Genomic DNA, 16,736 nt, shown 5'->3' on the forward strand with positions numbered 1-16,736 from the left:
CTTCAAACTATGAGAGCCCTGTTTACACCGGTCCAACGAATTACCCAAAAGTACACAAATGTACACAAATGTACCCAAAAGTATATTAGATAGGGGTAAAATCTTAACGAATATATGTTTTACATCAATAAAACCTGATTAATAATGTTTTCATTGAAATATAGTCAAAATAATGAAATAATAAACAGCGAAAAACGCTAAATTCCAAAGAGTCACCTATCCAAAATGGAGATATAATTACCGATGTTTTGTGTTACTTTGGGGTATTTAACATAGCCGTAGGATTTACTTTTCGTTAGGTTAGGTTAGGTTAGCGAAGTGCATCACGATGGATCAGAGTTATCTCCCTTGTTCACGAACTCTTTGGAATTTAGCGTTCGCCAATACTGAAAGTTTTTCGCTGTTTATTATTTCATCTTACAAATTATTTTTGCAAAATTACGCTAAAAATATTATTAGACATGTTTTATGTATGTATAACAGATATTAGTTAAGATTTTACCCTGATTTAATATACTTTTGGGTACATTTGGGTACTTTTGGGTAATTCGTTGGAACCCTGTTACACCCCGTACTTGCACCGTTAAGCAGTTCTCAGTTACACATCTTAATAGTAATAATTTTGGGATTTGAAAAGTGTTTATTTTCTTTTTATACATTGTATATTGATTAATATATTTATGTGGCTTTCTTAAAGAATTGACAGACATTATAAACACCTAAAGCAATCACTATATATTAATATATATATATATATATATATATATATATATATATATATATATATATATATATATATATATATATATATATATATATATATATATATATATATATATATATATATATATATATACATATATTTGTTAGTTCAGTTTTGTTATTCTACCTTCCGCGTAAAACATTCTCCTGTGATTGTCTGTCCAGAGCCACTGTCACTCTTCTAGACTAGCCAAGAGACTGTCTTCTCATAGCTTTCCTGACGGCGGTGCTGGGGGACCTGGGAACGAACGTGTGGCTGGGACTCAGGAATAACCAAAGCTTCCACTGGAAGGACAACACCTCTGTAACCTATACGAGCTGGGCCCCAGGGGAACCCAACGGCATTGATGGAGAGGTCTGTAAAGTTTCATGTCTGCGGCAGCCAAGTAAACTGTACACAAACTTACTTTCAACCATGGTCGAGAAAAAATTACATTTCTTTAGCCTGAATGGCACAGATATGCACGTAGATTCTGTTGCTATATTTATATCTTATCTGTCTGTATGTCCATCTGTGTCTCTCCGTGATGCATGTTGTATGTGTACTGTTACTTGCAGGAAGGATGTGTTGAGGCCTCGCATGTCACAGGGTTATGGAGTGACGTTCCCTGTACCTCCACACGTGGCTATGTCTGTATGGTAGATACTGGTAGGTTACTTCAGTTTTTAGTGTGGCAACATGACGTCTAATTATTTTTAGATCAAATGTTCAAATGTCAAAGTTAAAAACTTTGAAAAAGTACCTGCTACAGTGAGTTGGCTCCTTCGTATATAGAGTACGATAAAGATATTCTGCCAGTGAAAGTAGTTATTATGTTGACATTATTCTAACGATTTCTTTCTGCCACTACACGGGAAGCAAAACACCGATGACATTGCAAGAAATTATGGAAAGAAAATGCGTGTGGGAAAAGTGTCTATGGCGGTAAGATCTCTCACAGAGCAATCCTCCGGTGGGCTTCTGCCAATAAACAGAGAGACACTAAAACAACTGAAAGAAAAACATCCCCCTGCAAGTGAAGACGAAGGCATAAGGTTCCAGGGTGACTATATCCCACCAAACGCTATCCTGTTCTAGAAAAATAACAGGAGGGATGGTGTGGAAAAAGGCACTGAAGACTCGAGGAGGTGCCGGCCCTTCAACTCTGGATGCAAACGGTTGGAGAGTCATCCTCAGCACTAACAAGTTTGGCCCCGTAGCAAGTGATCTCTGCACTGCTATTGCTGTCCTTGCAAGAACGCTGGCATCCTCGTGCTGCCAACACCTCCATGCTCTGACGGCCTGCCGCTTCATTCCCCTGGATAAGAATCCAGGATGTAGGCCTGTGGGGGTGGGAAAGTGCTGAGACGGATAATCGGAAAATGCATAAGGTAGGTGGTAAAGGATGATGTCAGGGCAGCAGCAGGGAACCTGCAAGTTTGTGCTGGCCACCAGGCTGGAGGGGAAGCTGCCATTCACGCCATGAAAACGATATTTGAGCAGCGTGATTATGAGGCCGTTCTTCTGGTGGACGCGTCAAACGCATTCAACATACTTAACCACAAGGCCGCACTGCACAACATCAAGATCAAGTGTCCAAGCTTTGCAATATATGTTGAAAACTCCTATTGGAATCCATCGGACCTCTATATAGTAAGCAACAAGGCTCTAAGAGATGATACCATCATTCAGTCAACCGAGGGAATAAGGCAGGGAAATCCTGCAATAGGCCTATCCGTGCTCCAACACACAATAAAATTTGAAACAACTGAGGTCAAGTAAGTGGCGTACGCTGATGACCTTAAAGGAGCAGGAAAAGTGGATGACATCACAAAATGGTGGAACCTCGTAACATCACGTGAACCACAAATAGGGTACCACCTAAACGCCAGCAAGTCCTTCCTCATTGTTAAGCCAGAACATTATGAACGGGCAATGGAGGTGTTCGGTGGAAGTGAGGTCAAAATAGCAAAAGATGGCCAAAGACACCTAGGCGCAGAAATCGGCACGACGGACTTCAAGACCGAATATGTAACGGGAAAGGTGAATGAGTGGGTTAGGGAAATCCAAGCTCTGCCTGATATTGCTCACACAGAGCCACATGCGGCTTTTGCGGCATTCACCCATGGAGTCAAGCATCGCTGGAACTACCTGATGCGCACTATCCCTGATATTGGACCCCTCCTCCATCCTCTGGAAGAAGCTATGAGCGTTAATTTCATTCCCAAATTAGTGAAACACCCTCACTTAACCACAGGAAAAAAATCACTCCTTGCACTACAACCGAGACTGCGAAGAATTTGATTGACCAATCCAGAGGAGATTGATGCCACTGAACATCAAAACTCAGTTAAGCTCACGGCAGCCCTCACGTACCATATAATAGCTCAGAACGCAACATTTGAGGTGGACACCAGTGAAGTAAACAAGATTCGAAGGTCTATTACGAAAGAACGACAGCACGGCCAAAGTGATAAGTTGCAGCAACTGTTGCTGCAAATACCAGAAAATTTGAAAAAAAAAATAGCTATAGCGCAGGAAGTGGGCGCCTCGAACTGGTGAACTACGTTACCGATAAGGGCAAATGGTTTCAATCTCAATAAACAATAATTTACAGATGCCATTGCTCTAAGGTACGGTAGGCAAGTAGAAGGTTTGCCCTCCCAATGCGTGTGTGGCTCTTCCTATGACGTCGATCACGCCATGGTGTGCAAGAAATGGCTTCATATGCATGAGGCATGGCGAAGTAAGGGATGTCACAGCACATATGTTGAAGGAAATCTGCCGTGATGTCAAGGTAGAACCGACCCTCCTTCCATTGGATGGTGAGATTTTCCAACATAGGACTTCAAACACATCCAACGAAGCCCGTGTTGACGTCAGTGCTCGAGGATTCTGGACGCGGGGACAGCGAGCCTTCTTCGACATCAGGATTTTTTATCCCATGGCTGCATGTCACCGTAACTTAGCTCTCGATGATACACACAGGAGGAACGAGAACGGCAAGATTAGGGAATACCGGAAGAGAATTAAGAACGTTGATCAAGGCAGCTTCACTCCTCAATTGTTCACAACCTCTGTGGGATGGGACCAAGTGCAAGATGCTTCTATGCCAGACTCGCGGAGGTGATATCCGAACAGAAGCAGCAGCCCAGAAGTTATGTTACAGCCTGGATGAGATGTCGACTGTCCTTCTCTCTCTTTAGGTCGGCTTTGCTCTGCCTCAGGGGAACGAGAGCATCGGCCCCAAAGCCGACAACAGTTGCAGATATTGACTATGAGGCAACAGTCACTGAATGCCGCATAGATAGGTACTTATGTATTAGGATATTTAATTTTAAGGTAATAGTAGTAGTAGTAGTAGTAGAAGTAGGAGGAGGAGGAGGAGGAAGTGGAGCAGGAGGTAAAAGTTGCAGAAGTAATAATAACATTATTAGTTTTATCATTATTGCACTATCTTTAATGATATTGCACAAAAAATAATTCATCTTTTCTACCAGACTCTCACCTGATGACCGAGGCTCCTTACACTACCTGTGCCTCACCCTTCAGCCTCTACATTGCCTACAATGGTGCCTGTTACCATCCCCACTCCACATACAAGACCTGGAAGGTAGGAAATATATACACACTATATGTCTAGTCTGAAGAGACTGGACGACTTCAGTAAATTACTCCTTTGCTTAATGAGGCACTTAATTTTGTATTCACCTGTCGAGTCTTTTTTTGATAAAATATTTTACTATGATACAAGAATAGGATTTTACGTTACAGTATATACAATGCCTAAGTAAATAATGCAATTGTATAGTCACATAATGCGTTCACAAAACAATGTATATCACCACACAATACTCTTACACAATACTATCACACATTACTATCACGAAGTACTATCACACAATACTATTACACAATACTATCACACAATACTATCACACAATACTATCACGATGTACTATCACATAATACTATCACACACTACTATCACATAATACTATCACGAAGTACTAGCACATAATAATATCACACAATACAACCACACAATACTATCACGATGTACTATCACATAATACTATCACACACTACTATCACATAATACTATCACACACTACTATCACATAATAGTATCACACAATACTAACACACAATACTATCACATAATGCTATCACACAATACTCTCACACAATACTCTCATACAATACTATCACACAATACTATCACACAATACTATCAGACAATACTATCACACAATACTATCACACAATATTTATTACATAATATACTATTTACATAATATTTATTTCATATAATACTATTTATACACATTATTTACATAATACTATTACATAATACTTATTTTACATAATACTATTTACACATTATTTACACACATTTACATAATATTTATCACATTAATACTATTTAACATAATACTTACTACACACACTTATTACATAATACTATCTACTACCAATACTATTCACATTACCACTATCACACAATACTAATACACAATACTATCACACAATACCTCACACAATACTTCACACAATACTATCTACACAATACTATCACACAATACTAATACACAATACTATCAATAATAATAATTATCACACTACCATCATTAATATCACTATCTACATAATAATAATTATCACGTTAACACACCCACACAATACTATCACACAATATTCACTTCACACACAATATTTCCCCTCATTTACACGTCACTATCACACAAATACTCATTCCATTAACAATACTATCACACAATACTATCACACACACTATCACACAACACTATCTACACAATACTATTTCTCCACACAATACTATCACACAATACTCTCACACAATACTATCACACAATACTCTCACACAATACTATCACACAATACTATCACACAATACTATCACATAATACTATCACACAATACTATCACACAATACTCACACAATACTCACACAATACTATCACACAATACTATCACACAATACTCACACACTACTATCACACAATACTATCACACAATACTATCACACAATACTATCACACAGTACTATCACACAATACTATCACACAATACTCTCACACAATACTATCACACAATACTATCACATTAATACTATCACAATAATACTACATTAATACTATTTTCACACACAATGTTAATACATTGGTCATTTATCACATTAATAATACTTCTACACAATACTATCACACAATACTCTCACACAATACTATCACACAATACTATCACATATTCTTAACTCTCACATTCTCTTCATTCCTGATTTTGCCATCGACTAAACCTGTTATTACTGAGATAAACGCAAGTACAATAAGTCAGATGACAAGTAAATAAGATTGATTATTGATAATATCTAATTGTGTGTGTGTGTGTGTGTGGTAGGAGGCGGAGACCACGTGTAAAGATGAGGGTGCACACCTGGTGTCGGTGAGTGAGCCAACGGAGGGGGCATTTTTATGGATGCTGGCTAAGAATCACAATTTCACCCAAACATGGCTCGGTCTTCATTACAGCTACGTGAGTACAGTTCTCCTAGTCTCTCTGTATGGCTGGCAATTGTACATGTTTATTTCTGTTTTTTTCAGTTGTAAAACAATTTATTTTATCAGTGACTTGTCCAAAGGTAAAAAAAAAAGTAGTGCACATAAACGAGTACAGTATCATTCATTTGCAGAAAATTGATACATATTGCAAAAAACAGTTACATCAATGACTAACAATAGAAGCTAATATAAAATACCTTTATTAAATTTGGTGAATAATTTGATAATGCATTTAATTAACGATGCCTGTACTAGTTTTGTAATTTATATATATTAAATTAACTATACAAAATAACAACATAATTACATCAAATCACACTTCCTTTCTGTTTTGTTATAAGGACAACTCTCGGTTCTTATGGAGCGACTCTACCCCAACCACTTACACCAACTGGGGTATGAGTCAGCCGAACACCAGCCTAACCAACCATGCGTGCGTCTGGTTAAACTCCATGGGCGGACTTTGGTACAGCCAGTTGTGTGATGATCTGAGGCCATTCGTCTGTAAGTACAAGAATGGTAAGGTGTTTCCCAAGACTGATAAGATGTGGCTCAAGAATGGCATGATGTGGCCCAAGAAGGGTAAGGTGTGGGGCTTAAGAAGGGTAAGGTGTGGCTCAAGAATGGTATGATGTGTCCCAAGAAGGGTAAGGTGTTGCCCAAAACTGGTAAGCTGTAGCTCAAGAATCGTATGATGTGGCCCAAGAAGGGTAAGATGTGGCTCAAGAATGATAAGGTGTGGCTCAAGAGTGGTATAATGTGGCTCAGGAATAATAAGGTGTGGCTCAAGAATAGTATGATGTGGCTCAACAATGATAAGGTGTAGCTCAAGAGAGGAATTGGTAAGAGAGACAGTGTGAAAACAGAGAGAGAGAGAGAGAGAGGAATGAAAGTTTGAAGTACCAACAAAGAAGAATTATCCCCACACGTTACGTACCTCCATTACAACAAATACATTTTCTGCGCCTCTTGCAGTATCTGTGATCAGCCACGACCCCCCTGCCACTGGCCGCTGTCCGGATGCTCGCTGGCTGGACTTGGGGAACGGTTTTTGCTACCTTGTCTCCCAATACAAACAGCCATGGGACGAGGCCAGGAGGACGTAGGTGGCCTTACTCCTTGTAGTACTGTATAGGGTGCAGGTCTTCTGCATACGTCTTAGGGCAGGAATAGGAAAGGGAATGAATGGGCGAGAAGGAAGGGAAAAAACACATGACGTGAGGGAAGGCTAGAGAGTGGCAGGAGTTGAGATTGCAAGAAAAGGGGAAGGAGGATAATTGAAGGGAGGGAAGGAAATGTACTGAGAGGAGAAAAAGCATGGGAAAGAAGGAATTGAAGGAGTGTGATTATGTCCACAATAAAAGTTCTCCTCTTACTTATTAATTCATTCTTGTTCTTTTTATCAAAATTTCTTTGCTGTTCTTTTTGTTCTTCCCCTTTATTAATTCGTTATATCACACGAATCTCCCCTTAGTTTTTAATTAATTTTATTTGATCAGTCTTCATCATTTAATTGTATTTTTTTCTTTCGTAATATTTTCCTCTAGGTCGGTTTACTTGCGAATTGGTTTTATCTTATTTATTTATTTATTTTTAATTTTTCCTCATCCAAGAGTTCTCAATCCCTCTCATCTTGCGCAGTTGTGTGCTGGAGAATAGCAACTTGGCATCCATACATTCGGAGGCAGAGATGATCGCGGTCACTGTGGCAATACATGGCATTACTGACCCGTTGTGGATCGGCCTGGTAAAGGAGGAACACGGTGAGTGCTCTCTCATTATTTATTTTTTAATTGTAAGGGCTTTATGGTCGAAGAAGAGATTATTGAGTGAGAATGTCAAAGATATGGAGAGGGAGGTAATACTGTAGTTGGCGGGATGACTGCCTTGTTGCTGTACTTGGATGTATATATTGTACTTGGCAGGTGTCGTTGTTTTTTCATGGTTGGTTGTTTACACTGGCAGTTTTGGCACTTACCAACCTATGCCCTATATCATGTTTAGTGGTTTTGAGGCCACGTTTCGCATTCTGTTGTCCTTGCTGGTGGATTCTGGTGCAGGGAGTTTGTCTATTGCCTGGCCTCAAAAATTGGGGGATGGTGTTGGCCCACTTGTAGGCTACTTTGGTACCATTCTGGGAACCATCTATGATTGCTGTCATTTTCTATCGAGAGACACACACACACACACACGTTTGAAATAAGAGACGCACAGGTAATCTGAGAAACCAGAACATATTAAATATATCCTCGGTATAAACCCAACTAATTTTTTTAATTTACCTTTAAACTTTGACTTTCCTCTTGCAGGTTATGGCTGGAGTGATAGGTCGGGAGTGGACTATGTCAATTGGGGAGTCGATGAACCTGGTGGGGGAACCGATGAGGGGTGCGTCCTGGTTTATACACAGACAGGGAGCTGGAGCGACACGCACTGCTCCACCGCCGCACATTATCTCTGCAAGACACTCAAAAGTATGTGTAACGTGTATTGGCTACAAGACTGTAAGTTAAGCAGAGTTTATGCATTCTCTTATTAATGTTCTGAACCCGTTTATTATTATTATTACTATTATTATTATTATTATTATTAATATTATTAAACCGTTCAGAAGTATTACGGGAATGCATTTTATAAAAACGAATCACGAAGAGTTTCAGTCGACGATGCATGCTTTATGCTTACTAAAACGAAATGCTTGCTACCCCGCAAAATAAAAAGAACATCCCTCTATGCCTATCAATTAAAAAAAATATGTGTGTGTGTGTTTGTGTGCGTGTGTGTGTGTTTGCGTGTGTATGTGTGTGACGTTCCCTCTGATGAAACACAACAATGAAGTAATTAAGTAACAGCTCCGATGGTCATGACTGTAGTTATAAATTTTCAGTCCAAATGAAGGAAGTGACGAACCCACCAGTACCAGGGCCTTTCACACCACAGTCTCCCACCACACCACCAGGCCCAGGTGAGTCTCTCTCTCCTATAACTCCGTGAGTACTAGGTGAGTCGCTCCTGTCACTGGCTCCATTTTGTCCAAATGAACTTCCTCACCATATGTTCATCAGGCCCAGGTGAGTCTTTCTTAACGAAAATAAATGATCTGGAGTTTAGGAAATAACTATATAAAGGTAAAAGTAAAGGTCAAGTTCAGGGTTGTTAATGGTGTAGAGTAGATATTTAAAGATTATATTAAAATACATTAGATATTTAGGAAACTTTAGCCTAGACTGGTTGAAAGTTACCTAGTCGGCAAACAACAGAAGGACAATGGTCAGCTCAGAGCTCAAAGTGAAAAATACTGATATTTGAAAACAAATCTTAAAAAAAAAGAAGCAGTAATTATGGTGAAACTTGGCAGGTTAGCTGACGGGATTTGGGAAATGAAGTTTAAGGTTCAAGGTAGAGTTGACACTGTGTATAGAATCAGCCATGCTCTGGTGAGAATTTCTTTGGCTGTTCCAGTTTTATAAATGTTTCTGAACACTGACTTATGCCTCCCTAGACCCGAAAATTGGTGCTGGAGGGATCGTTGGCATCACCCTGTCTGTGGTATTCGTGGTGGCGTGTGTCGCTTTTGTGGTCAACAGCTATCGTAAAAGTGGACCTAGACGAAGGATTAAGTCACTCCCTTACAGCGTCGAGGACTTTCCTTTCTCAACTGGTAAGTTGTACTAGAAATAACGTAAATAAAACCTTACAGCAGTGGTCCCCAACCTGTGGTTCGTCGGCTCCATGGTGCCCTCGGTATCATATTATGGAGCCCGCAAGGGTTTGTTAGAAATATTAATAACTTGATGCAACTGTCGTGTACAGGGTGTGTGTACTGTATTTACCATAGACCAGCTCCAGAGAGAGCCAGCCTTCTCACTGGGGTAAATACACACGTCCAACATTTTGACGCCCTCCAATATATTTACAATGATATATATGGCCCAGAGCCTACAAGAGGTTGGGGACCACTGCCTTATAATATAGTTCTGATGGGGTAAATTAAACGTTACTGTAACTCGCCTGGGTATTAGGGTGTGTCATTCGGAGGCGAATTTTTTTTTTTGAGTTTGAAAAATCGGCCCATGGTATTAATGATGTAGTTCTATGTGCAGAATCATGTGATATCTTCAGATTTGAAAAGTTTTCATTTTTGCTAGGTAAATGTTAACTTGAAATCTTATGAAAATTCAATAATCCCACCCTTTTACCAACACCACTAAATAGCTTATTTAAAGTAAAGTAAATGTATCAGGTTAATTTATTAGGATGAAAATGATCCAGAATAGTGAAACGAATATCTTGACACACGATAAATTTAATATTCCTTAGAAAACAAAATCATCAAATACAAAACCGGTTTTACTACTGCGAATTCGGGTGTTGCTGCACACCATAGAGAACATGTCTTTTCTTGTTTAGTTTCTACTCATCACCTCCTGCTGACCACCTGAGCCTGGATGTGTAACCTTCCCCTCCTGGTTGCATTACCTGACTGCTGGCCTCAGCCACTTGCTGTACACAAACGCCTATACTTGGGCAGGCAAGTGAAAGCAGGCAGGACATGCATGGGGTTGTCCAGGAAAGCTCTGACTCTGGAAATACGGTGAGGCTGCAGGTAAGAGGCTCACTGCCAGCCTGATGTTATCCAGATCTATGAGATCAGTGAGGGTCTTGGCACCTAGATTGACTTCAGGAGTCTTCCTGACCCTGAAGGAATCGTCATCAACTGATTCGTCATGCCCAGATCCTCTCATAAGTCTCATATCCAAGATCTTTTTGACTGCCACTCTTCTCTCCTCCTCATCCTTACTGCAGAGCATTGTCTGCAGAACTGCCTCAGGATGAGCATACCAGGAAGATCTCACAGTCTGCTCCACAATCTGAACAACTCCTTCCCAGCTGACTCCTCAGGAGCTCAAGCTGGAAGAGAACATGCCTCGGACCTTCGGAGAACGATGACTTGACCTTGGTGTTGAACCAATTTGGCAAGTAGACACTCATGATGAATTGGACAATAAGTCTCAGGTTGTGAAGCTGGTTCCCTTTCAGCTTATGATGAGCGACCCAAATTCTGCAGAACCTGAGAGCCGTTGTGAGCCACCTAGAATGTGAGACTGGACCTATCTGCAGGTAAGCAAGTCTATCAGGCATGACCCCAGTTTTGATGGCACTGCAAATCATGTAACCATAGTACTGGTCAGTACCCAGGTCGTCAATGACAGTATGTGCAAGCTCAACGAGTGGAGGGCCAACTGTGATTTTTTCAAAGCTCGGATTTATTTCTAACTCAGTGGCAGAGTCCAGCATCTTGCCAAGAGGACCAGACCATCTGTTGTTTGGAAGAGTCTTGCCATCCAGCTCCTGGATCAGATGTCTGAGTGGCAACTCGTTGGTGTGGAGGTCACAAACAATCCAGACCAGCTTCCTCCCAATCTTCCGCTCTATCCACTGTATGACCTCCCCTTGCCACCCTGTGTTCGTGTTGGTGCTGTCTCCTCCAATGGCCTGCAGGGTCTGGTCTACGTTCCTCTCTCTGAGCCAGTTCACAATGTTATCTGCCACTATCTCAGCTGGTTTCCTGATGTCATCTTTCTCTGGAGTGAAATGCCACAAATACTTCCCTCCTGGTTCACTGCAGCAGGAGTAGTGTTCCTCCTTCACTCATGCGCGAGAAACAACTTGTCAGAATCTCCAACTTTTATGAACACTTTGGTGTCATCCCTTCTCCCATCGTTGAACAATTGATTCCATTTTCTTATCCCCTTATCAAACTCCTTCTAGGTTACTGACAAGCCTGAGCTCTCCTTATTTTAGCAGACTCCATCACCAGGTGAAATATCATCAGGTGTTATCAAACCACCGTCAATCCAGGCAGCTGTTGCTATCTCTGCAGTTTCTCTGAGACCAGTGTGGTGTCGCATGCTGGCCAGAGCTATGCTCGGGATATCTTTCCTATTTCGAATCTTATGCCTAGAAGGTTTGGGATCATTATTTTCTGGGTTAGGGGCAGTCACCATTCTCCTGGTCAGCACTCGGATCAGCCATGGGGAAGTCATTAAACTCTGAATCAGCTTGACTCCAATCATCGGCCTTTTTCACCTCACCCTGGGCCTTCTCAAGTCTCTTTTCCTCGGCAACTCTTCTCCTCTTCTGTCTCTCTGTGGCAGCCTCCTGTCTCTTGGACTCCGGAATATCTTGGCTAGAAATCATGAGAGCCCCTTATATCAGAGCCAGTCTTCTCTGTGCTTTGACAAATGCCAGTTCGATCAATAAGGGAATCTTCAGTTCACGCTTGCAAATACAGGAGATGTGGGCCTGGATTTACAGTCACGATCGCATCCAAAACTCAGGACAGAGAAATACTGGGGCACTTGCAAGTAATTATGTCAAATAACTGATCCAGTTGTTTGGCAAAGTTGTCCTTAACTGCAGTTTTCTCCCAAGAGAGATATTCTTCGTCTTTTCCCAACTGGCTAGCAGTCTCAATTAATCTTTCTGACTTGTTATGACTGGAGGCTTGAATCGAGCGTTAGCCAGAGTGTACTGTGCCAAGACAGCTTTGGTCATATCATCGGCAATGTCTTTTGCTTGTGTGTTCTTTGGGTTCTTTCACTGATTTGCCTGATTAAAACACCGTATCTCAAAGCATCTCTCAATGTAGGCAACTCCGACTTCAGGAGCTCTCTCCCAGACCCAAGATAGTGACTGAGATGGCTGGATTTTTGGTTTCTCGTCCTGACACAAGCAGCCATCGCAAATATTATCAACTTATAAATGCATCAGAATCTGAAACAGAAAAAAATATTATTAGTTGGGTTGTTAAAGAATGAAGTCAGAAAGCAATGTTCACTATTTAATTGTAATGCACTAATGCAGCTGTACGTTAGATTTTCGATAAATTTCACGCTAAAATTTACCTAGCAAAAGGTTGCAAAATATTGAAACTGAAATTATTTTCTGTTTATATACACTAAAATCTACCAAAAATGTGATGGGCCATTAGTTTTAGCTGATCTTCCCTCCTATGACACACCCTACTGTCGTAGTGAGCCCATACCAACATCTCGTCCATAAAGATGATCGCTGCTAATCAAAGAAAACCAGCACTCGTTATTAATAAAAAAACGGAGAGATAACTTTTCTTCTCGTTGAGTTACGGCTTCAGGGGTCCATTTACTAAATTAGGTGTGCTCAGTTCGACCTCAGTCATCAGACACCCTGCCTCACTGGACTCGTGGAAAGAAGACAGTCTTGTGTAAAGAAATATTGCCATATTGAGACTGTTTATAATGCATTTCAAGCTCCAGAAGACCTTGTAACTGCATAATAATAGTTTTGCAGCCATTTTCCACGCTTATGTAAGTTAGCCATAATTACCTGATTGCATGTTACAGAAGTTCTCACCAGGCAAATGTGAAGCGAGTTTTACGGCTGGTTGTCTTTCCTAACACCAACCTACTTTAAAATTTTACGGTGGGAAACGTCTAGAGGCGCCATACCACAGTTGATTCGTAAGGCGACACATGATGCTGGTGCCTGGCCACAAAACTCTCCTTACAATAATGTCTCTCAGTCCTCGGTCTTACAGTCACCGAGGAGATAATGTCTTCCCTTCCAAACAAATAAGGATATACTGTATATAGTTCATGTAACGTCATTTGGAGGTTATGTTAACACTTTATAGACACGAACACTATTGATGTACAAATGAAATAGTTAAGACTCTTATCTCTCATGAGCCATCAGTGTGTGCAGGTGGTGTTTGTTCAGTAGTCTTGGGGGGGGATCATCACAACCTTTAAGCCAGCAGGGATGAAACGACTACAGTAATTATTATACTTATTTTTTTCTCTAATAAAACATGAGAACACTAATTTATATTTAAGAATAACTGTGACTTTCAAGCTTAAAGAACTAAGTGAATTACATGTGTCCAGTAACAGCACAACGATGTATAATTATTCATGAGAGTGTATGAATATATGTAAAATGGTTCTATTTATGCTGTAAGTTACGTCTTCATAACTCTCTGACTTAGCTCAACAAGACGTAAATGGACGGTGTAATATCTTTATGCAAATTACCTCTTATCATAATGGTACATTCTGCTTATTTATAATGATTACTTGAGGAGATAAAGGGTACATAAGTTTAAGTACATAAATCACTTATATATATATATATATATATATATATATATATATATATATATATATATATATATATATATATATATATGTAACCGGTCGGAATTTGCTGGACTTTAATTTCTCACTTGACTTGGGGTTTATTAAAATTTAATAGATGGTAAAGGCAGTGGAAGCGCCCCTTTGAGAAATATCCCGAACCAGCACAAGAACACTTAAATCTACTACACAAAATGAACTGTCCGTGACCCGTGGAAGGATAGCGTCTGTGACTGGGATGAATGAGACACACTGTAAAATTTAGACACTTATATTCCCTCCAACACTACAAACACAATCAAATAATGGTACACCAATATACGCACCTCTTAACTTAAACTTTAACCACTACTCTGGGGAATAAAAGTTATACATGACATAGAAATTATTAGAAACACAGGCAACAATAAATTTAAAGTATTAAGAAATGTTAATTGCACATATGAACAGGCCTTAAGGGCTTTCACAAAATAATATCAGTCACTTAGGAAATGGTACTAAAAAATAAGAAATTAAATACTCCACAATGAATAGGCCTTAAGGGTCTTCAACAAAATAATATCACTCAACAAAATTATAGCACCCCAACAGGTGTACACTTCCTAACCTAACCTAACCACTGCTCTGGGGAACAAGGTTATACCTGAGATCAGAATTATGAAGAACTAGAGGCATTAAAAGAATCAAATCACAGTATCACTCTGGTTCCACTTAATGGCACCAACATTCAAAAAAACACTACTATCAAAATTATTTAAGAAATATTAAACTACACACGTCAAGATAATATCAGTCTGAGGAATGGTGTTAACTACACCCGTGATAAGGAAGATAAAATGTTCCTCTAGGTATCTCCTAGAGTCCTAGACTCACGGTCTCAGTGTGTGACCATTAATATACTCAGATAGCCCCAGTGTACTCCCAGTGCGTCCATGGGCAGGAAGAGAGTGAGCCAATCAGACCCTGTGCAGTTGAGAGGAGCTTTAGCTTCCCGTTAGCAAGAGGGTTTCACTAAGCGGCTCTGGACATGTGGTGTTGTGAGCCGACGTCCGCTGGGCACCCAGACGGCTAGATTCCCTCAAGAGATCCTTTGGTACCCCGCTAAACAGTGACAGGCCTACTCTGATCGGTCCAATGGCGACAGTCGCCACCCTCAATCATCAACGGCAGTCTCAAACGGCAGTCAATCTCTCTCAGTCAAACTCCGGTCAACTCCGGTCAACTCCAGTCAACTCCAGTCAAGTGGGTTCTGACGGAAACCCTGAAATGAACTCACTGTTAGCTCTAGTTAACTTTACCACTGCCCTATCTAAACCTGTCTGAGATCGAATGAGACTTACTTGTTATACTGCAATAGCGCAGCACAGGTGACTAGGCCACGTGACTATTTCTGTGACATATTTTCCGCCTAACTAATAACTCCTTGGGACACCCGTAACATCATTCAGACTGATAAACGATCTATAATACTTTCAAATTCAATAATAGTCCCTTACTTCATGAATCGCATCATTATTAATTCGGTGAATTACCTTTAATATCATATAGACCTAGTTCCGCAATCTCTCGCTATGAGCAGGCAGCGCTCTCTCCCCTCAGATGACCTTGAACGCTCAGTATCGCTAATGGCGGGACATTTGAAATTACTCTGAAATTTCTGAATATTACAATCGACCCCCCTAAAAAAAGACAGCACTGTCCTCATGTGCTGAGAAAAACATACATACGACCCCCCTCAAAATTTGTTCTAAGGACTGCATCTCACCCCTTTAACGTGCTAAACGCAGCATTCCCGTCTTCTCTTCTCTCCTTTTTCTCTCCCGCTAACACTCGACCCCCCTAAAAAAAGACAGCACTGTCCTCATGTGCTGAGAGAACAACTTAGAACCCACCTTCAACTCTGTACTATTCCACTCGCAGCTAGCAACTCCATTTCTTCCTAGCCCAACTCAACCCAACCAGACATTACGCTCCCCTTTTGCCTGGCCCTTAACTAGAGAACCAATGTCAAAATTAAATACTCATTGCATCTCCAACATGCTCTCCTTTGCCTGGCCCTTGAATTAAGAGAAACCAGTGTCAAAAAAAATACACAGTCCAAAACAAACATGCTCTCCTTTTGCCTGACTCTTGAACTAAGAGGAACCAGTGTCAAAAAAATACACAGTCCAAAACAAACATGCTCTCCCTTTGCCTGGCCCTTGAGCTAAGAGGAACCAGTGTCAAAACAATACT

At 40.5% G+C, this 16,736-nt stretch overlaps 1 protein-coding gene across 3 annotated transcripts in view; it reads left to right on the forward strand.

Moving 5' to 3' along the window:
* The first annotated feature begins 916 nt into the window (after positions 1 to 916).
* LOC121853772 (macrophage mannose receptor 1-like) overlaps positions 917 to 16,736 on the forward strand; it is an 18,058-nt gene continuing 2,238 nt past the window's right edge. Inside the window, exons 1-10 of one of the 3 annotated variants that reach the window (XM_042348130.1) lie at positions 917 to 1,117; positions 1,321 to 1,411; positions 4,243 to 4,355; positions 6,164 to 6,298; positions 6,666 to 6,843; positions 7,300 to 7,426; positions 7,966 to 8,087; positions 8,634 to 8,798; positions 9,212 to 9,289; positions 9,827 to 9,985. In XM_042348130.1, coding sequence (XP_042204064.1) covers positions 1,399 to 1,411; positions 4,243 to 4,355; positions 6,164 to 6,298; positions 6,666 to 6,843; positions 7,300 to 7,426; positions 7,966 to 8,087; positions 8,634 to 8,798; positions 9,212 to 9,289; positions 9,827 to 9,985 — 1,090 coding nt within the window. In that variant the 5' untranslated portion in view covers positions 917 to 1,117; positions 1,321 to 1,398. The remainder of the gene's footprint in view (positions 1,118 to 1,320; positions 1,412 to 4,242; positions 4,356 to 6,163; positions 6,299 to 6,665; positions 6,844 to 7,299; positions 7,427 to 7,965; positions 8,088 to 8,633; positions 8,799 to 9,211; positions 9,290 to 9,826; positions 9,986 to 16,736) is intronic. The other 2 variants (XM_042348129.1, XM_042348128.1) reach the window with 2 other exon arrangements.

The sequence above is a fragment of the Homarus americanus genome, unplaced genomic scaffold (genome assembly GCF_018991925.1).
Source record: "Homarus americanus isolate GMGI-L3 unplaced genomic scaffold, GMGI_Hamer_2.0 scaffold18703, whole genome shotgun sequence".
NCBI classification, from domain to species: Eukaryota; Metazoa; Arthropoda; class Malacostraca; order Decapoda; family Nephropidae; genus Homarus; species Homarus americanus.